This window comes from Sinohyriopsis cumingii, chromosome 3, assembly GCF_028554795.1.
Source record: "Sinohyriopsis cumingii isolate HCF-2022 chromosome 3, ASM2855479v2, whole genome shotgun sequence".
NCBI lineage: Eukaryota > Metazoa > Mollusca > Bivalvia > Unionida > Unionidae > Sinohyriopsis > Sinohyriopsis cumingii.
The window spans coordinates 29,166,354-29,188,472 of record NC_142963.1 but is presented as its reverse complement, the minus strand read 5'-3'; the positions used below and the strand labels follow the sequence as shown (position 1 = coordinate 29,188,472).

At 35.2% G+C, this 22,119-nt stretch overlaps 1 protein-coding gene across 6 annotated transcripts in view; it reads left to right on the top strand.

The window, feature by feature from the left end:
• Positions 1–22,119, top strand: part of LOC149802607 (putative ATP-dependent RNA helicase DDX5) — a 59,221-nt gene that overhangs the window by 14,905 nt on the left and 22,197 nt on the right. For all 6 annotated transcript variants that reach the window (XM_089951903.1, XM_089951902.1, XM_089951901.1 and 3 more), the window contains exons 5-9: positions 4,520–4,585; positions 8,210–8,351; positions 14,005–14,165; positions 21,081–21,253; positions 21,996–22,106. In XM_089951903.1, the coding sequence (XP_089808029.1) occupies positions 4,520–4,585; positions 8,210–8,351; positions 14,005–14,165; positions 21,081–21,253; positions 21,996–22,106 (653 nt within the window). The remainder of the gene's footprint in view (positions 1–4,519; positions 4,586–8,209; positions 8,352–14,004; positions 14,166–21,080; positions 21,254–21,995; positions 22,107–22,119) is intronic.

Below are 22,119 nucleotides of genomic sequence, written 5' to 3'. Positions count from 1 at the left end.
CATCCAGTTAAAACAACCCCAAAACATAGAAAACACCCTTGAAGCTAACATCGTACCTACCAGACTTCCAGATAGCATTGGGGCATTTGCTAGACTTGGAAAGTTTTCAGGTCTAAGATGAGTCAGTGCATGTGACCCAAAAAGCCTTCACAAACATCGATAAAATAATAAAGTTTCTTTGAACTGCATTGGATAGTGCAGACATGCCTCCTCTCCCATGTTTTGTGTATTCATTCTGCAAAATGCCTAAATTTGCCTGTGTTCCTCAAATACACATTTAGCATTGAAAATCCTCAAAAGTAGAGATAAAAAATATCCATGTCATAAAATATGTTAGGAATGAATGGTGAACATGAATTTGACAACTCTGTGTATGCATGCTGGTTTAAATAGCCAGTGTGATCATGTTTTGAGGCAATCCTGATATACTAGTCTACGTCTATGGATTCTTTTAAATTGTCGGTGTTTTCAGACTTTTGATTTTAATTTTTAACAAGAAATCATACAGTTGTGGCTTCTAAAAGACAATTGGTTATTGATGAAAGTTGTTCAAAATCTACATAGAAAAAACAGTGTTTTCGTAAAGAATACATGGATGAGTATGAATAAAGCCAGGAAAAAATGAAGATTTGCTTTATGTAAGATCTGCAATTGTGAATTTTCAAAAAAGTCTGAAGGAATGTTCGATGTATGTAGACATATTTAAAGAAAAAGACATTCTGACCTTGAAGAAAAATCCATTGCTGAAAGAACATTGTTGGAGTTTTTTCATCATTGGGGGGTCTAGTGTGAATGTGTCTACCATGTTTCGGAGGCCTTTAACATTATATTAAGTGACTCTTTTCACTGTGGCAGATCAAAAGTAACTGCTATCGTTAAAGAAATAGTGGCCATACTACATTAAAATCAGCTGAAAGAATGGGAAATGACCACTTCACTGTTTTTACAGATCGAAACACTTAATGTTGACCAGCTTTTGATTGATGATCTTGTGATAGATCTGCTCATGAAGATTCTGGCCAACCTGAATCTTCTCAGGCAACCATGGCCATGGTGTTCCATCCCAGCCATCTTTTTGTTCCTGCTTGGCTCTTGTCCAGATTGACTTGTGAGACAAACAATGTAAACCTTCGATTGTGGATAGATCTCGAGAGCAAAAGGCCCTCCACTCTGAAAGCCTAAGAAGGACAGGGGCATTTTTTCAGGGACTGGTGCAATATTTATAAAATTGTCTTTCTAGGTGCCTTAATCCCTCAATTGGGCGACTTTGTTTCCTCTGGTTCTTCAAAGAGAAACAGTTATTCCCAATTATAATCAAAGGCTACCACTCCAGAACTGCCAGCTGGTACAATTTTGCTGCAATTCTTAATGAAAATTGCCCTTAAAATATGAACTTCCTGAATCAAAGCAAAACACTAGAGAAATTGCTGCAGTAAAATCTGGATAAATGTCTTGTCTGTGTTTGATTTGGATCCAGGTTTCATATTAGATTTAGTGGAGTTATTCAGTGAACCTGATTAACTTCACAAAAGTACCTCAGATGCTTTAAACTGCACATATTTTTTTCATGCAAAGCATCTGCATGAACAAACTGTTGATTATAAAAATTTTTAAATCTGGCATCCAGCAATTGATGCATGTTGAAGAAAAAAAAAGGGAAATTAAGCCCCAAATAAGTTAATAATCAGTGCAGGACAATAAAAAATAGTATTCAGATTCTTGTGAATGAATGCAGGAAGGGACAACATTTATCATGTTGATTTGATGTCTCGTGGCAGGAGATACGGTTGCCATTGTCATGTGCAATTAAAAAAAGATTCAGAACTATGTCAAGAGATAGCAACAAGCCTTTGAGCTGTATAAGGTTTCGAATTGAAGTTTGTGCAACTCTAATTGAGGTTAATAAGGTCCACATGTACTTACAAACTTTTAACTTGAACATATGTTTACCGTTGCTGCATGTTTTGAATACTGAACTTTTCAAATGCCTTTTTCAACTTTACAGTAGCAGTATATAATATTTTTTTTACACCTTACTGAAAACCAGTGAAACTTCGGGGGGGAAAAAGCCCAGAAGATAGAACAATCAACACATCCTATCACCTTCACTGGATTTACCATTGAAATTTGGTAAGGAGATGAATGATTATCTTAACTATGTGTAGGGGTCACAGATCAGGTGACCCTAGGCTGTGTTGCTTATGTAATTAGGTGATTGTGGAATCCAGACATCGTTCTCTTGAAGGGTACCTGAGGTAGAGGTCAAATGCTAAGCATTCCCTCCTCTTATTACTTATTCTTCTAACCTAATGTGATTGGGGAATGTATTGAAAGGACAAAGCAAAATTTTCAGTAAATTGCGCTTCTCAATGAATACTTAACCATTCACATTAAAGACCCAACAAACCCCACCAGGCTTGCATCTTTGCTACTATATTGCTTAGATGAAAAAGCTAATGACAATTTGCAGTGGCAAGGGGAGGTAATGGGCAAGTGTTACTATGCTTTGTATGAGATACAAAAAGACGATTTTCATCTTTTAGTAGGGCTGGATTTGTGAGGTATCAGGCTAATATTTATATCGCCTAAAAAATGTAAACTTTGCCTTCTTCTGCTAGGAAAGCGAAAACTACTTCGTCCTGTGATTATTTTTAAGGAGGTACATTGACTGACCATACTTTCTGAGATGCCCCCTCACCTTAGCCCAGTTAGTTCTAGTGCTGTAGCGAAATGTATTCATCAAAACATCAGTAGCTGGGCCTAGTTTTGATATCAGTTATGCTGACAAACTCTTGCCCATTCATAAGCATGTGTTTTGATAGTTGATTGACCATTAACCCTTACCCAAGTAAGGTAGCAACTATCACTGCCCAATTTTCGCATGCTATCATTTGATGATAAAAACATACAAACTTGTGTTTCAAAACTTTAACAGTAGTTTGTAAATAGCAGTTTGTGTTTTATGATCAGAATCGGTGATCTGGAAATATTAACTGCCTCTTGTACACTGTTTCGTCATAAAATTAGTTTGAAACTAAGTGAACCAGTAGGTCTAATGGGAAATAATGGCAGACAGCGCCAAGTCTGGGGTGTACCAGTTTATTAGATTTTCTGTTTTTGTAAATCATCGGGCAGATATATTTAGAAAAATATACAATTCATTGAAAGCAAAGCCTAGGTATTATTTTATTAAAGATTTAACTTTAAAATGCAAATTGTTAGAAACATATGGGAAAATATTATGTAGTATGTTGTGGAATTCACGAGATGCGTTTTATTACAGGAGTCTGAAGTTTTATCAATAAAATATGGCGAAATCTCTGACAACATGAAATCACCTATCAGTAATATAAATGAACAATTTATTTATATTACTGGTAAGGTGATTTTATGTTGTCAGAGATTTCGCCATAATTTATTGATAAAACGTCAAATTCCTGTGGTTTTAAGGTCAAAGTTGTTTTCTGAATTGACATGCATTTGTGAAAATACGGTGAGAAAAAAAAGCAGCAAAGCAGATACTATTTAACCATTGCTTAAAATTACAAGTACGTAGACAAATAAACCATAAATTTGTAGTCCTGTCAATGGACGGTTGTAATAAAACTATATTAAAGTGAGTGGTTACATTACGAAAACCTTTCCTTCTAAAAATAGATGCACTCGCATCTGTGTTGATTCTTTAGGAAAGAAGGGTTTAGTTCATATACCAACTCTAAAGGGGACATGTCCATAAATTTATGCATTTTAGTGTTATTTGCGAATAGTTACGGTAATGTTTTATCTGCAACGAAGAAATGAGGACGAACAGTATGATCTGAAGACCTGTGTGCATTTGCCCTCGTGTACATGGTACAGGGGTTGTTTCAAACATGTTAGAAATCTTTGAAAGTGCCATTAATGTGAACGTTTGGAAAGTATAAATAAATAAAAGAAGTTTAAAAAATTGATTAAGCGTAGTTGATTAAACATTTTTTACTAACTTGAACTTACAGTAATATAATCTGGTTACTCAGTTAAAATTTGTTGCACTGTAGTTTCTGTTATTATCTTTTAAAGTCATTGGGCCAAAACAGTTGTCTACTTGAAAGTAAAGGATTGCTTTAACCCAAAGTTAAATGCAAATATGAATAATCAGAAATAGAGGGCTTAATTCAAATAAGAGAACGCACACGCCCACACACATTGCGTTTATAGTTTCACGTCCACTTCTCCCTGTTCAGCCCAAAAGGAGCAGTCACTTCTCTATAAAATTCAAGTCTAGCTTGACCCCTGGAGGGGACTGCAACTTTTGCTGACGGGACTCCTAATTTTACCAAAATGGGAGTCATGGACTCCTAGTTCAAAATCCTATTGAGACCTCTGTATGATCATGTTTTATAATTCCTCTTGCTATGCAAGCTACATTGTGCCCCAAAGTGTAGCCCATCAGTTGCATATTACTGAAAAATACCCTTTTTTAAGAGTATAAAGATTTCTCAGTTTAGATTTCTGATTGATGTTTGTTTCTTTTATACAGTTCATTTTGCCAGCCATTGTCCATATCAATCACCAACCTTACCTGGAGAGAGGTGATGGACCAATTGTAAGTACTACTGAAATCTAATTTATTTTCTGTCCAAATTAATGCTTTCAAGGCTGTTGCATATAAGTAGTCTTGTATTCCTTAAAAGTTTGTATTGTCTTCCTCTTGATAGGATTTTTTTTTTTACACCTGTTATAGGAGGAATCCTGGTATGATTTCTGCCAGTTCGTCTAAAGTTTAGCTCTTCTGTCAGAATCAGAAGATCTTATGGAAGGGACTGTTGCCCCTTCATCATCCCATAACACAAATTTGTTACTGCTACTCCTTCTTGGTATATTGCAGTGAAACTTTAAAATGCACGTTTATCCCATATTTTAGTTTGTATTAAATGACATCTAGTATCTTGGGTTTTCGCCAAAAGGCATATGCTGTCCAGGTGGTTCTAAATGAAGATGGTGCTGATTTGGTGTCTAATATGTCTGTCCTAGTGGCCATCTTGAAACACTTATCCTTACTTCTTTTGAACAAAAGGAGATATTGGTACAGATCACTCTATGATATAATGATCACAGTAGTCATTTTCACCAAAGTTCTTTTGTGGTGGTGTTTCTGAATGAAAATGGTCCTGATCTGACATTTAATATGGCTATAATGGCAGCCATCTTGAAAATTTAGCCATCTTTGTGGAGGTGAAACGGTGCATCGATCTTTTTGTTGTAACAATACACACTGATACAGTCCTCAACACTCATTTTTTAAATAGTAAAATCCAAGAAGACTATTGAGAATACTCCCTTGCCATCTGCAGATGAAAACAAAGTGACCTGGTTCATAATCTGCCCCTCCCCCCATTCCATGCTAATTATCTTAACCCTGTCAGCATGTTCAGCACATAGGATACAGTCCAAACATGTTCCACATTTATAGTCAGGTACTTAACTAATCATTTAATAACCACTTTTATGCAAAGTTTCTACGTTGAATTTTATCTTGTCTACTTAGGTTGATTTGAAAACTACACTACCAGTGTGTCACACGGTGAAATTTTACATTGAAATCTCATTAGTGGTTATTGCTTTTTCCAGTCCAAGTTAATAATAATTTCCAATCAGGAATCAATGTAGCTTATTCCCTGCATGACAAACAGGAAGTACTATCAAAGCAACAGAGAAACTTCCTGCTGAAGTCATTGATTTGTAGTACTTAAGTACTACGATCACACCCCCTGTTTAAAGAGAGATTCTGTCAGGGGGTGTGATTGTATGAATAGCATAAACTTTGCACGAATTCACACACTTGGAGAATGGTGATGCATGAGAACTTGTGCAAATTAGTTGGAAGACCTGCATATGAAAATGTGCTCAACAAAGTATACAATTTTTATTTAACCATTCTTGTCGCAACATCAGTTTTTTGGGGTAGGCAACTGTTTACACATCTGGGTTCTTCTGGCATGATGCGAGTTTGTTAAACCAAATATGATTGGCACATTGTGTCCTGGAATAAACATGGTGTAGAGTGAACCTTCCATGAAGGATGATTTACAAATACATGTTTAAAATTCTGGCTACCTAGAAAACCAAAAATGTCTGATTCCTGATGTGGTTCTTTATGTTTCTTTGGCAAATACTGGCTGGTGATAGTGATCAAGAAACAGTGTTTAAAGTTACAAAGTATATTGTATTATTGGAGCTGGGAAATTGTTAATGGTAATATCAGTGAGTGGTTTTGAGCCTGAAAATGGTGTTATATGCGAGTCAGATGTACATGCTGGATAGACAAAAATAGACCGCATGACAGTCAATCTCTCTATCAGTGGCATTTCAAAACTAAATGTTGTTGTTGTTGTAGGGTTTAACGCCATTATTCACCACAAGATAGGCTATACATGGCGTCCAGCATTAATGGTGGAGGAAGAACCCGGGAAAACCCCGAAAAGAACCACCGACCCACGAGAAGCTACGGGCAAGCTTTCTCACATACCAACATAGGCCGAACCCGCAAGAGGCTTGTTCTATTATACAATTTAAGTCTTTTTAAAGATTTGACTTTGCAGACTTGCTACTTGAAGTTAATACCTGATTCTTTAGGTGCAGAATTGAAAACAAGTTTCAGACATGTAGATCCAAAAATGACATGGCTCATATGGCTTATTCTACAGAGCTTTCATCAAGATTGAGACAATTCTGGAAAAATGTAGGTTTGATCATAAGCATATAGAAATTAAACGCTTTTGAATTTTGAATTTTATGGTCTTTACATAGGTGTCCAGTGGGAATTGATTTTTTGATATGAGCTTTTCACCACATTTTTTAAGATGTCTGCCTGGTCTTAAATGAAAATGGTGCTGATCTGATGTCCAGTATGGCAGCCACTGCAGCCATCTTGAAGATTTTGTTATTTCTACTACTCATAAATGCACAGTAAATGATATCTGTTTGATTTGAAATGAAAACTACTGCTTGCACATCCAATATGGCTGGTGTCCGTCTTGTTAATGTTATTCTAGAATTGATGGTCACATTGACAGTGTATTTACTTGCAAAGCAACTTCTCATGATGTCTAGCTGGTCCTGAATAAATGTGGTGCTTCTGAAATATGGTGTTACTGTTAGTGTTCGTGCTGAAAATATTATCACTACTGGTAATAATAGCATCTGGTTTTCACTTAGATTTGTTATTATGTCTGGTTGGTTGTAAATGTAATGCCAATCTGACTTTCACTATGGCAGCCACTGTAGTCCTCTTGAAAATTGGTGCTATTTGTTGCTGGTCATTTAAGTATTGTGCTTTAACTGAAAGACTTCTTATAATGTCTGGTTGGTCATAGGACATGGTACCAGTCTGATATCCAGTATGGCAGTCAAGGCAATTATTATGAAAATAAGATGCCTAAGTCAGCATAGTCCAAGTACAATATGCCATTGCAGCTAAGTTGAAAAATGGTTGATGCTGAAGAATATCAGAGTTATTTTCAGCACAATAAAGTTGAAAGGAGGAATTGGCTTTTATGTGAATTTTGGAAATTCCGAGAGTAGCACAGTATCAGTTCCTTTGAAGGATTCTTGTTTAAATGTGAAATGACTTTATTTACAAACACATAATGACATCAGATTTTTCAAGATTGCTTCTTTTTATCAGGTAGAAAAGGAGCTATAGTTGTTGTCCTTGTAAGCTTAAAAATCAGTCATAATGAACCAACACAACTTGAGAGATTATAACTAGTTTTCTATGCCATCTTCTACCAATTTTTGTTTTTTTTTAATTGCTTATGGGGCAGGGATGAGACCTGTTGCTTTTAAGGTTAAATAGTAAAGTCGCTATGATTAATTGGTCAAAACTGTAGTTAGGAATGTGTTTAGTGACTTAAAAGCATCGGACAATGGTCCCATGTATAATGTGCAGTTTTGCTTCTTTAATTTGTGTCATGTAAATACGGCTGATATCAGCCTATATATTTGTATTAATTAATGACCGATAAGACTTGAAGTAAATTCAGTTAATTCCTGTTGGATTGTTTCTGGTTTGCATTCACATATTCAAGCAATAACCCATGTAATACTTTGTTTTTAATCAGATGTACATTAACAAAATAAAACATTGCATCTAGCTATCTTGCCACTAATCTCCAGCATTTAAGCAAGTACTGAAATAAAAAGGACTTAACTTTTCTTTACCTTTTAGTGTTTGGTTTTGGTTCCTACCAGAGAGTTGGCCCAACAGGTGCAGGAGGTGGCAACATTGTTTGGACATTCGTCACAAATCCGCAATGTGTGTGTGTATGGAGGTGCTCCTAAAGGTCCACAGATCAGAGACTTGGAAAGAGGTAAATATACGACCTTTTGCAGGTTTTAAATATGTACAGATCTGATTGTGAATTTTCAGAAATACGGAATAATATTTAGACAGTTGCACCATACTGTGTCATAGGAGTGTGTATCACTTTTCATTTTTCTGCATGAACTTTAGTCTGGGTGAACTCGAACATTGTCACTAGTGTTTCATTATGATTGTCACTAGTGTTTCATTGTGCAGTGCCATTGCAGGATTTGTGCACCCAGACCGACAGAGAAAGAACTACAATAAAATTTGCAGAAATAAAATGAATAGAGTGTCATTTTACCTTTAATTTGATATAGTTCTGCTGACCAGTCATTGTCACAGTTTCTCTTTGATTGTTTTTGGGAAAATTGATTCTTTTTCAATAGCACCATTGCATCGCTTACCTTTTTTTCCCCCGTTTTCCCAATCACATCTACATAGAAAATTAAAATTGACTCAAAATAATGATACAGTTCATATATCAATACATTTCTTTTGACTGATAATAACTGGGATAATACTGAATTGTAATAGACAATGATGAAAAAATATCAAGTAACATGTTGAGGTCACTTCCCTGTTTTATTAGCATTTTATAATTACAAAAAGTTTGTACTTGGCAATGTGTGTAAATCATGTGCTTCTAGTCATATGATACGAGCTTGACATTACTACATTTGCATTGGTAAACTCTGGGAAGTTATACTGAAAAGTATACTTAAAATGACATTACATATGATTGTAATATACTAAAGCAAAACGATGAGGGAATGGACAGTCAAATTAGTTAGTGTTCCAGCAATTTGTTGTACCCAATTTACGCTGTATTTTTTTTGTTTCATTTTTTTTATATATATAAACAAACAGACAAAAAATGAGTTTTTCAAACTAAATCTTGGTCCATTTTGCTGGTGATCTCACTCAAGCTATCTAAGGTTGTGTTTGAATACATGCATCTGTGTGATTGAGATCTGCTGCGGTTTTTGCAGAAACTATCCAGGAATTCCGATTTAATTGTGTCCTAGAGGACACACGGTACTAATTCAACTCCAATAGTAAACATATGGAAACACCATCATATTCAAAATTCGATAACTTAAAATTTCTGAGTGCTGATGATGAGACCTGTAATTCTCCATGCACATCTAACCTTGGTGGAAGCTTATGTGTGGAGAACACCACATGAGCTGCGGCATTTTGTTTACATACATGTGCATGAAACACATGTTATTGATTCTGCACCAAATGAATCAGGTGCTACTTTCATTATTGAGTACTCCTGAGTCAAGCCTGTAAGAATGCTAAAATTGCATCAGTAGAAATTTGTCTATATTTTTTGTTAAATTACATATAGGATAAGCTCTCAAAAGATATTTTTACTAAAATTTTAATTTTCATTATTAACCAATTATGGACCACCAAACCCGTAAATACTCTATTATTTCTTCACCCATTTATGACTGATTCACAGTTCTTCCGTATAATTAGTACCGTGTGTCCTAGAGGGGTTCCTGCTGATTACTCCCCTCTGGAGGTAGGTGTAAGGGACCTCTTCTTAAGAAAATTCATGGCAGCATCTCTGCTGCTAAACTAATGAAGAAATGCCCTCATTATGTAATGTCTTTGTCTCCCCAATCTGATTAAAATCAGAATTCCACTTTCCTACATGGAGATCTAATGGCGACTGTTTTGGGGTCGTATTCTGGTGATGTATTTCATTACCATAATCTCTAATTTTATTATCCAATCTGCTTGGGAGACTGTGCAGAGTGGCTAAAGAGCATCAGTGTGTGCCAAATGTATTGATTCAGTCTAATATAGTTGAAAGCTGCATTTCCATTGGCTAATTCGAAGGTTACCAGAACATGACCCATAAACAGTCACAGTCAGATCTTCACATAAAGCAGTGGAGACCTGATTTTAATCAGATTGCTTGTCTCCCATTCATAAATGTTTAGGCAGGATTCCACTATAACTGTCTTATCCAGATGAAAAATCTTTTCCCGTTTTTTGTTGGAGTGGTCCAGGCAGGGTTTATACGGTCTTTGAAGGTCTTTGACAGTTTGTGAAAAATGAGGTAACATTTTCAAGGCCTTGAAAGTTTGTGAAAATTGAGCAGATGACCCTAAGGTCTTTAAAAGTCTTTGAAAATTGAAATAAACTCAAGCATTTTATTTTCTTTCCATAATCACAGATAAAATTGTCCAAGATTGTTAGATTAAATTGTAGTCAAGTTTTCCTGGTTTCTTTCTTTTGATGACTCGTTCAGTTTCATTTCATCATTAAACAGTATTGTAGTATTTTGTATTCGTTATTTTCTCATACAACGTAACTTGTGTACAAAATGTTAGCAAAAATAGGTCTTGAAAATCTATGTTTGTGGTCTTTAAAAGTTTGGGAAAAGTCTTTGAATTTATCATTCAGAATTCTGTATGAACCCTGCTCGGGAAGAAGCCCAGGAAGTTGTATTCTCTGCTGCAAAGTTCTCCTCTTCTCAGCACACCAGTAGGTGCCAGATGGACCTTTTTTCCAATAGGTTTGGTTTGACCTTGTGGATGAAACAGCTGTCCTTATCTCTGTAAAGGATGATCACTGGCTTCACTTTGAGACCCTCCACCTTTTTCCAGAAGCCCATTTGGTACCACCTTTTCTGTTGCTATCACTATCGAAAAGGCTGCATACCTTTCTAAGAAAGGGCACAGTAGAAAGAGGGTGACAAACAGTCGAGTCTGGAATTAAATTCCCAGATTTTCTTAGTTTAAAATATGGTTGGTGCGAAAGTTCTTGTCTTTTCTCATTAAATAAGTTTCTTCTGGAAGAGCATTTTATGCTGGAGATGTTGGCCACAGTGTGGAATGTGATCAGGCCAGATATCTGGGTGATCTCCATAGATCTCCAGGATGTCTATCTTGGGTGTTTTCACGGTCATGGAAAATTCCGGGGGGGGGGGGGAAATGTAGGCATTTAGGTAATGAAAAGGTCATGGAAAAGACTTTTGTTGTTGAAAGTGGTGAAGTTGTGGGAAAAAAGGCCAATATTGAAAATCTCTCTTTATTTGCTTTTCAATTTGTCATGTTAAAGTGGGTGGATTGGATGTCTGTAAGAGGGAGGAAGAGATCATATTGACAAAAAAAGCTGATTATATAGTTAATTTTCTTATAATGTTGATCAGTATTATCATTATTTCCATTGTAAGGATCCAATTCCTCTTGTCATGTTGATCAATATTATCATTATTTCCAAAGTAAAGATCCAGCTTGTCATCCTTTTGTCATTAAGATTTAAGAATTTAGTCATGGAAAAAAAAGGACAAGATTTGAGGGTCAATTTTACCTCGCCAATCAGATTCCTATGAATTTCATATAGTCAAAAGATGTCCATGTCTCTTCTCAATATACATATATAATTCTTGCTCAGGATTGCTTTTAATAAAGAAAATTAACCATTAAAAAGCAGTTGGTTTTCTCCATGTTATGGAACCTATTTTCATGAATTATAAAAAGTAAGTCTAACAAGGCCCTTAGAAGCTGCCTGCCAAAGAGATGCATCCTAAATTAGCATTTGCGCACACTATGCATAATAATCAGTGATAGTATTTATATCGTTTTGTTTTTAGTATTTTTTACATTTCTTTAAGGAACGCTGATTACCTCTTATGCTTATTTTCGTCTTCATTTGAAGAGTTTTGCTGATATGTATGTCCAACACTGACATGTGTGGCAGAAACCTGCCTTGATTGTCACAGAAAAATGATTTATATATTTCTTTACTATAAATAATCGCACGAAAAGCTGTGCAGAACTTTTGTACATTAGTAAAAGCCATTTGCTTCTGCAATGCATAATTAAACATCAAAACCAAATGTTCATGATGTTGGTGACCAAAGCAGTTTAGTGTATGTATCAGTGGGGGAAAGCTTGCATTATACTTTATTTAATTACCAGTTCGATAAAATTATTATTGTCAACAATCGGTGATCACCAGATCTGATACTATAATATAAGGGAGAGTAAGAGTTTAAAGCTGATACTTTTATATGAGAGAGAGTTAGAGTTTTAAAGCTGTAAGGCATAAGGCACATAATACACGACACACCAGTTTTCTGTATAGTATGGTTTTGATATTGAAGAGATCAAAGATGTCACTATCAGTATATTTATTGTGAAGACAGTGAGTGGACAGGCACCAGTTTTTATCTTTGATTTGGATCTGCAGAATTAAGGGAAGGAAAATATTGTTCCAGTTTGCTCTCCCCCCTCATCCCACTATTATATCATCAACATCATTACCATCACTTAACCAATTAGAGGTCATCAAAAATTCTGGCTCTCAAATACTTCGGAAACAAATATTCTTGTTTTGATTGTTATCAGTAAAATAAACCTCCAGTAATCCTATTCTTCAAGAAATATTTCTTTGAAAAATGCCTTAATCAATTTGTTCTAGTCCTGGAATAATGTGCCTGTAGCCTATTGAGTAGGTCTACTTTAAATTTAGTCATTATATGATAATTTAAAGCTATGTACTTTAAAAAATTCACGATGTTGAAACAAATGAACATGATACTAGAGAATATTACATTTTTACTGCAGTCAGTGCTGATTTCGTAACTTTAAATGTGTGGGTGTAATTTACATTACTATTCACAATATGATTATGTTTGCTTGAGAGCCAGTATATTTGAAGTCATAGAAGAGTAGAATATTAATAATAAATGCAACTTTCTAGAAAAGGATATCTTTCGTCTTTCTCTCTCTCTCTCTCTCTCTCTCTAGCTTCTGCTCTCTGAGCCTTCACTAAATTGATGGGTATATTAGTACCTTGTTTAAAATTCTTTATGGTCCCCATCGTGCAGTATTTCGATGACTGGTTGATACACATCCTCACACATACTGTTCTGATGAATCTGTCTCTGTTTGGCAGAAAGTGATTTTTAAGTCGAATTATTAGAAGTTGCATGTAATTCTTTCAGAATTTTTTTTACATGGCTATATAAAATTTTCTTATGCATCAAGGGACAGTCAATGTTCCATCCAATGGTCTTTAAGATACTTTCTCCCAAAGAAGGACTGTATGATAATTATGTGCTACTTACCTGCTATTATTGGACATTCCCTCCTCTCTCATTTAATATACTTTAGTCTCAATCTTGAGTCCAAAAAGGAAAATCCTTCAATTGTCGATAGTGGGCTAAGGTATATGTCCAATGTTTATCATTTGAGAACTCCAGTTACTCATTTGAAGATTAAATTATGTCCTTGGGATGGGGACTAGCACCAGAAAAAGATGTAGCAATGCAATAACAGCAGGTCAGTATTACATGTTAATTACAATTAATCTCCCCCCCTCAAAAAAAGAAACAAAAACTATTTTTATTTTTATTCAGACAAATAAAAGGAAAATCCTAAATACTTAACATTAAGTGAAGTACCATAGTACCAGGAAGATGATATTGCATAGCAAAGTCATTCACAAGGAGTTAATCTCAAGTTTTGTTTATGAACGATTCATATTCAATTTAATTTTACCTCGTTTTCCCATGTTTATATGCATAAAAGCAGAAAAAGTTTCATCTTGTAGAGTTCTTGTCTGCCTTAGGAGAAAGCAAAACAGGTTTTATGACAGCTTGCAGATGATGTCCACATTTTCTATTCCAGGTGCTGAGATCTGTATTGCTACACCAGGTCGATTAATAGATTTTCTTGAGTCGGGAAAAACAAACCTACAGAGAACTACCTACCTAGTTTTGGATGAAGCTGACAGAATGCTGGATATGGGGTTTGAACCTCAGATCAGGAAAATTGTGGAACAAGTCAGAGTGAGTTCCATCATCAGTTTTGTAGAGCATACATAGCAGTAGTAGCATAGCATTTCCAGTGACTATTGACAGGTGAAGGATTTGGTTAAAGTGTTTATTTCCATGTATTGCCGAAACCATTTGATAGATTCTTATCATAGTTGTTTTGAAGCTGTGATGATTAATTCTCTGATAATGCATTCTTTTCCCTTTGACCTTGTGGCCAAGGTCACTTTCATATAAAATTTACATTAAGGTTTTGGTTAAAGGTGTTTTTTTTTTATTTGCTTATATTTCCTAAAGAGAACATAGTTTCTTTAGACCAAAATAAATGTTCTTAGCTTTTGCTAGTCATTTTTATACAAAATCGTGCAAAAAATAAGAATTGTGCATTTTTTTTAGAGTTAAGAATGCGTTATTTTTTGCTGTATAATTCCTGGTTATCACTCATGGCAAATATGTTGTACTTTTATAGTTATAAATACGCCACATATTTCTTGTCATGTGTCAGTTCTGATTGGTTAATAACAAAGGTCAGAAGAGCACGTTTGATACAGAGGCTGGCTTGGTGGGACTACATGTTAAATGGCTGAATCAGTTAAAACTCTGATACATTTTCATTATTTTAGCAGTAACACTTCTAATAATAGTTTGGATGCAGAAGTTTCTGTCAATAGGCACAATGACAGCAAACAAGCACTTCCTCAGGCTAATCCCATATTGGACAATGCAAGTGATGATGTGCTTAAAGATGGCGACGATGAAACTAAGGGTCCATCTTCTTTCACACATGGAAATGCTAATTTCAGGACATCAACCCTTGGCAGACATGTTGAATTACCAGCTCTCAAACAGGCCATTCAGGATTTGAAATTAAGTGAAAATCTTAAAACTACATGCATGGCAGCTCTCAGCAAGAAATCTGAATCAATTATTCATGCTATGTCAGTTGCTTATTACTTGGCGAAGGAGAATATTGCTTCTCTAAAATATGGCTCACTGTTGGATTTTGTTGACTTTCTGGATGTTGGTGTTGGCAACATGAGAATAGGAGGGAATACAAGATATTCGTCAAGGCTTCTGTAGAGCAATATCAGTGTAAGTTCTTTTATTTTATTTACATTTTTTCTGTTGAACTTCAGATGGAAAAATGGTGTATACTAACAAGCAACCAAAACATGATGAGTTAGGTTCCGATTAGTGCATATCTTGAGGAATCAGTGTTACTAAAAATAACACCTAGCATCGTGATCGGCCAATGAAATTGTTTTCGATAGCTAGTCATAACTTCCTGTCAACGTTTAATAGTGGATAACGTTTTTCTTTGGTACCTGTTTCTTTTGTAATGAAATTCTTTGTCTAGACAGGTCACATTTCAATATCACTGTAACGAGTTTTCATGTGTTTGAAATGATGATACAGTCACTGTTGTTTGAATAATTTCCTGAGTATGTAAGGAGTTGATGTCGACGTCATGATACAGGACAGTAGTCAGACAAATCCCACTGCTTGAAACTTATATAATACTTTAGTAAATAAGTTATTATTATTTGCTCCAATGATCATTGCAGCAAATGACATTGACCCTGATCTGTTTATATCATAGCTGTGCATATGTAGGGACCCATCAATGACATATATAATACCAACATTTGTTTGTTTTTAAAATTGTTGTATACAGACAGGCATAATCACTTCCTTCATCACCTTGATGGGATTTCTTGAAATGACAGAATTATCACAAGGCAACATCCTTAGACAACACTCCATGGTCTTAGGTTAATGTTCTTGCACAATTTGCATCTGATTTTGGTCATTTTACTTTGTTTTTAAAAAAATAATATATTTGTTTTACATTTCTCAAATACTTTATTAATAATAAAATAATAATGATAATAAAATACTTTTATACTTTGATTTATTATTGAGCTTTATTTTTTCCAGGATTGCATAGCAACAGTGATAGAATCACAGTTTATGCAGAAAGTACGATGTAGTCCATTCATTTGCATCTCAGTTGATGAGAGTACAGATGTTTAATATACCAAGAAGCTGGTCATTTATGCCAGAATCATTGAACCAACAATGTTTGTTTCTACAACTCATTTTCTTGGTAATGTGTCAGTGGATGGCCAATCACACACTGTTGAAGTTCTTTTCAAACAAGTTGTCCAGTTCTTGGAAAAGAAGGAGATTCCTCTTGAAAAAGTTGGTTTTGGCAGTGATGACGGTTGCAAAAGTGGTATAGCAAAACGGTTCAAAGAGAAAAACCCTCACTCGATAGCATTCATTGTATGCCTCATAGATTGAATTTGTTTACCTCTCATGCATTGAAAAATATTCCGTACCTCAAAGAAACCTTTGAAGGCACATTTAAGGACTTGTACTATTATTTTAATCTGCCAAAATAACAGCTAAATTGAAGGAAATCCAGAAAGTTCTGTACAGTCCTCAACTGAAAGTCATTGAGGTGCATGAAATAAGATGGCTGGCATTTTATGATGCACTATATACAGTTTTTCACAGCTGACTTGGATATAGCAGCTGTGTCACTGGCACTTGATATTTTGAATTCTACCTTTTAGAAAGCAGACACTGGAAAATCCTATCACCAGACCTGTATCTCTGAAAATTGAACTCGTCTAAGGATGGAGGCAAAACTAAAATCACTTATAATGGTGTTGAACTCAAGTTACACAGGAGCACATTGAATAAAGTTTCAGATGATGTTTCTAACCTTCACCACAAGTTTGTATCAAATTTTAGACATAGTTTTTCTCCATTTTAAAGTGGAATTCTGCTTTTCTCCTGACTGAAATCCGATTTTTCTTGATATTGACCTTTTTTTTTTTTAAAATTATCATCTCTGATCTGGTTTTAAAAAAACGGTCTGTTCGGTCCCATTCCACAACGACCCTTGTAACTTATTCGTTCAATATATTAGTTAGCCCATGACTCCCGTAAAGAGTATTCTCATTGGTTGGAATGTTTAAATTCATCCAATGAATCTTTGTATAATGGAAATTGATGGCTATGGAAAGAAGAAGCGTGCTTGCAGCAAGAAAGTGGCATCCCGAGTTGTTGAGAGAGACCATGACACAAAAGGTTTAGATAAAGGTTTAAAAACGTATCGAAATGGGAATGGCTGGAATGAAAAGTCGACAAATTTAGTTGGTCAGTTTATAAGAAAACTGAACGCTAAAGGACTGGCATTTTGTGACCTCTGCTCTACATCAATTGTGGTTGGAAGATTTTGGAACGGCGCCTACAAAAGAAGCTGCATTCAGAAAAATTTAAGCTTGGAAGGTATCTGGAAAAAGTGCAGTTAGTAACCATAAGGAGAAAGATTTCTTGCATGAGAGAACAGATGTAGCTCTGTCAGAATATGCGCACTGCATGTCGCCATTACAGGCACCAGCATGAAAGGAAAAAAGGCTCTCATTGAAAAGGAAAAGAAATGATTGCACATTGAGCAAAAAAAGTCAGTCAGAAAAAAAGACTAAACAATTATTTGCCAAAGAGGCAAAAAGAGCTCGACTGGAATATCAACAGGTTGTGTCCATTGGAAAAAAAAAGACAAGTGAATATAGTTGATGTACTTTGGTGTTTATTTTACAGATTTGTAATGTAAAGAGAGAAATATAATATATTTGCTGCAAAAATTGAGAAATTATTTTGACTTATTACGATGTGAACACTGACATGTACATGAAATAACTCAAGTACCAATAGTATTGGAGAACAAATTTATGTGACAATAAATATTGTGAAATTATTCAAGTCAAGTTGAAATTTTTTTGTGAGTTTGTTAGTTTTTGAAATGATTATTTTGTTATATATTATGCTCATAAGATGCACCAGGAGCAGTTTTTTTATTATTGTAAAAAGCATTTTTGGACCTCTGTAACTTCACATTTCTATCTTCTGAAGAACAAGAAAGGTATGGTTATGACCAGATTAAAACTCTCTGTGATCATTTTGGTCAGGAGAAGAAATCAAAAGAAGCTATCAGTACCCATTTGTGTGACCCAAAACATTTTGTGACAGAGTGGTCTCTTGCAAAGACTGTCATTAAAAGAGAAATGTACCCTAGAGACAAAATGTGCTGACTCCGACAGATTGTACATAACATCATGCAGACACATTTCCAAATCTTCTTCAGTTAGGATCAGTGGCCACAGTTATGCCATACCAAACAACTGACTGAGAGAGGATTCAGCAATCAAAATTGAACCAAAACTGCAGGAAAAAGCTGTCCAGAAGAAAGGTTTCTCAACAGACTCGTGATGGACCTCCTCTGATAGACTTCAGCTTAACAAGGCATTGGTAGAGTGGAAGATGAGGAATGACAGGAAGCTATTTAGGAAATAGAGATCATATTTGCAGAACAATGCAGTCACAATTACAGTCTCTGGATGCAGATGTGTATATGTTAAAGTAAAGAGTTAACTGTTGTAGAAACTGTATATATACTTTACCTAATTCGTTTTGAGCTTTGGGCTTTTCTTTAAAAAAAAAAATTTTTGTCATCCATGAAAGGAAAATATGTGCTCTTCTGAGCTTTCTTAGTATGGATTTGTAACCAATCAGAATTAAACATGTGACATGCAGGAAGTACATGACACTTTTTAAAGATTGGCCAGAGGAGTGACACTATTGCAGTCTGTGGTTTGATTCTTTAATGGTTAGTGTGTAGATAGAATGATATTACTAAACATAATACTTTGACTTCAGTTTTAAGTGTTATACTTTAATATACAAAAGACATGAGATTCTTTAATGGTTAGTGTGTCAATAGAATATAATTAGAAAACATTAGACTTTGATTTCAGTTTTAACTGTTATGCTATAATATACAGAAGACACGAGATGCATTTAATGCACTTATTATACTTGCTATAGCTCTTTTTGAATACATTATGGTTTTTTAAAACCATACTGGAAGGCCCCCCCCCCCCATTAGGCTACGTTGGCCCCCCTTTTTTCAGTTTCATTGTGGGCAAGTACCCACATTTATCAAATCCTAGATGCAACTCTGGTATATAAACCGCATGCTGATTCGATACAGTGAACAGTTGAACATATGAATCAACCTATATTATTCCTTCTGATGAGTTACAAAAGTGCAGACCTGCCACCTCTTACGATTTTGCCATAAGTCTTACAAAAATTACCCTTAAAATACGGAATTGCAGCATACAAGCAAAAACTATGGGAAAATGGTCGTTGCCAAAAAATCTGGATAATTAGTTCATCCATGTTTTATTTGGATCTGGGCTTCATCGTAGAATTAGTGAAATTCGAGAGGGAACCAGACTAACTTTACAGTAGCACCCCAGACGCTTTAAACTGCACATATTTGTTCATGCGAAGTGGCTGCGTGATCAGACTTAATTAAAGAGATTTTAACAATGGTGTCCAGGAAGCGATGCATGTTTTAAGACGAAAGGGAAATAAGCTTATAGAAAAGTGTTAATGATCAACACAGTAGAATAAAAAGGAGTATTCAGATTCTTGTGAATAAAAGCTAGAAAGATTGCAAGCAAATCATTTGTTTGAAATGGACCAAAATCACTTTAGGCTGAATATATTTTCTGATTGATAATGTTTTCTTTGGCTGCTGGAGACTAGTAAATGGTGGTGAGCTTTGTAATCATTGATTACACTAATTGAAAATTTCGCTTGCCCGGGACAAAGCTACTGTCATCAATCACTTGTTCAGCTCGGATGCTTTTAACAGCACATATTTTGTGATGCAAAATATCTACACGATCAACCTGTTGCTCATTTGTTTTAAAAATGGCATACATTATGCGATAAATTTTCAGAATAAAAGGGAATATTCAGATGAGGTGTGAATACAGTAAAGACAACAGTGCATTGATTTGAATATAGCACATGGTGGGAAAAATTATTGCAGTCACTATGGCCCATATTAACTTAAATTCTTTTTCGAAAATTATGTCTGGTTAGCAAGAAGCCTTTGAGCTCTGTAGTGTTTGGAACCACAGTTTGTGAAACTGTACTGGAGGTAATTAAAGTTCATATTAAATTTTAAACATTTTGTTTAGGCCCATTTGAATACCATATTTACTGGTGCTGCATCAGTCTTGAATCACTCTTTAGGACTTTGAAATGCACATTTTCCAGCTTGACAGTAAATCTCTTGTTGCACGAAAACTGGTCTAACGTAAGGAAAAAAATCAACTGCCTTACTGAGAAGGTCTTGTTGGGGTTAGCAGGTCTTACCTACTACAAAAGTGGAAATAAAGAGACGTGTGACATGTGTGAAAACAGACAACACAGTTTTAAAACAAACTGTTCAATTCAGTTAATAGAAATTATTAAATCTCGTTCAGAGTTTTTAATTGCATCATTGAACTTAAGAATAGAGGATATTTTTTGGATACACCAATAACAGACTCTTTAATTCGGATAGGAAGCAAAATCCATCTTTAAATGGGAGTCCAGGCATTATATTTTAAATATCCCATTTGTATAGCCATAGAATCCCATATGTTATTAAGTGAACCTTGAATAAAAGGTACAGTTATAATCATCCATGAAAAAATTATGTAATAATGAAGAACAGATGTTAGTGGTAAAAGTTAAAAAGAACACAATCGCTCTGTTCAGTAGTATGTATCAGAACTTGGATGGTCTTTATTTCTTGAATGACACTCATTTAAACATTACTCGTTAAGGTTTTTTCAGAAGAGAGGGTGTTGAAGAGCTGTTTTAATTTGTTTTTAAATACACCCACCATGCATTAAATTTAAATGAGAACAATGCATGTATTTGGTAGAAAATGCAACAAAACTGATGACCATCCCAAAAATGTAATGAAAGTATCTTCAGTTATTTCTTTTTTCTTTTCTTGAAGAGCCCGTATTTACTTCTGGCAGATTCTAGTGAATTGTTTCATCTTTCCTTCAGCCTGATAGACAGACCTTGATGTGGAGTGCCACATGGCCCAAGGAAGTAAAGGGTTTAGCAGAGGATTTCCTCAAGGACTATGTCCAGATCAACATTGGAGCACTCTCCCTAGCTGCCAATCACAACATCTTGCAGATTATTGATGTCTGTCAGGAGTCTGAAAAAGATTACAAGTAAGAAGAAGATACAAAAAAAACAATACACTGAATATATTAGCAGTTAGACCTTGCATCTGTAAATAGAAGCACATGTAGGTGACTTAGTTATGTTCTTGGAAAATTTGCCTTTTCTTGTTTCCAAGATGTATTTTGGCATTCAAATCTCTTTTATTTTTCTTCAGTATTGGAGAGTTACACTTGAAGTCCATTGTGTAATTTGTTTTAGGATAAGTTCTATTTTGAGCTTTAAAGCATTTTGTTCCTTTTTTTTCAACAGTGCCCTTTTATGTTACCCTTACATTTTATTGATAGGGTTGGACATCATCTTTTAAGTTTTATCATTAATTCAGTTTTGTTGTTGTTGAGTATTCCCTGCTTCTATTGTAGGTTTACATAGGCGTGATATGTACTGTTTGCAGTGTTGTTGGTAGTGGTCAATCACTTGCATGCAGAAGCCAAAGTAACCAGTCAGTGATGTCATGGTCATCTTCGACCTTGAAGAACGAACAACATTTAACCTCAGTATGACGATTTAATTTGTATATTCATTTGAGAGTCATACACATAGGTACTTGTTAATTGGTTGTAGGTTGGACAGTAGTATGACGTGCGTATTCAACTGTCATAAACATATTGCTTTGTCATTTGTCAGATTGGTCCAAATTTGGCAAACATCTTTCCCTACAAGGGAAGCGGATGACACCAAAGAATGTTCTGTTTAGCTGTAGTGTGTTAAAAAGAGGAATTTCCTTTTTAGATTGATCAAGCTTTTGGAGGAAATAATGCAGGAAAAGGAAAACAAGACCTTGTTGTTTGTGGAGACCAAGAGGAAGGCTGATGAACTTACCAGACGCATGAAAAGAGAGGGGCAAGTTAAAACT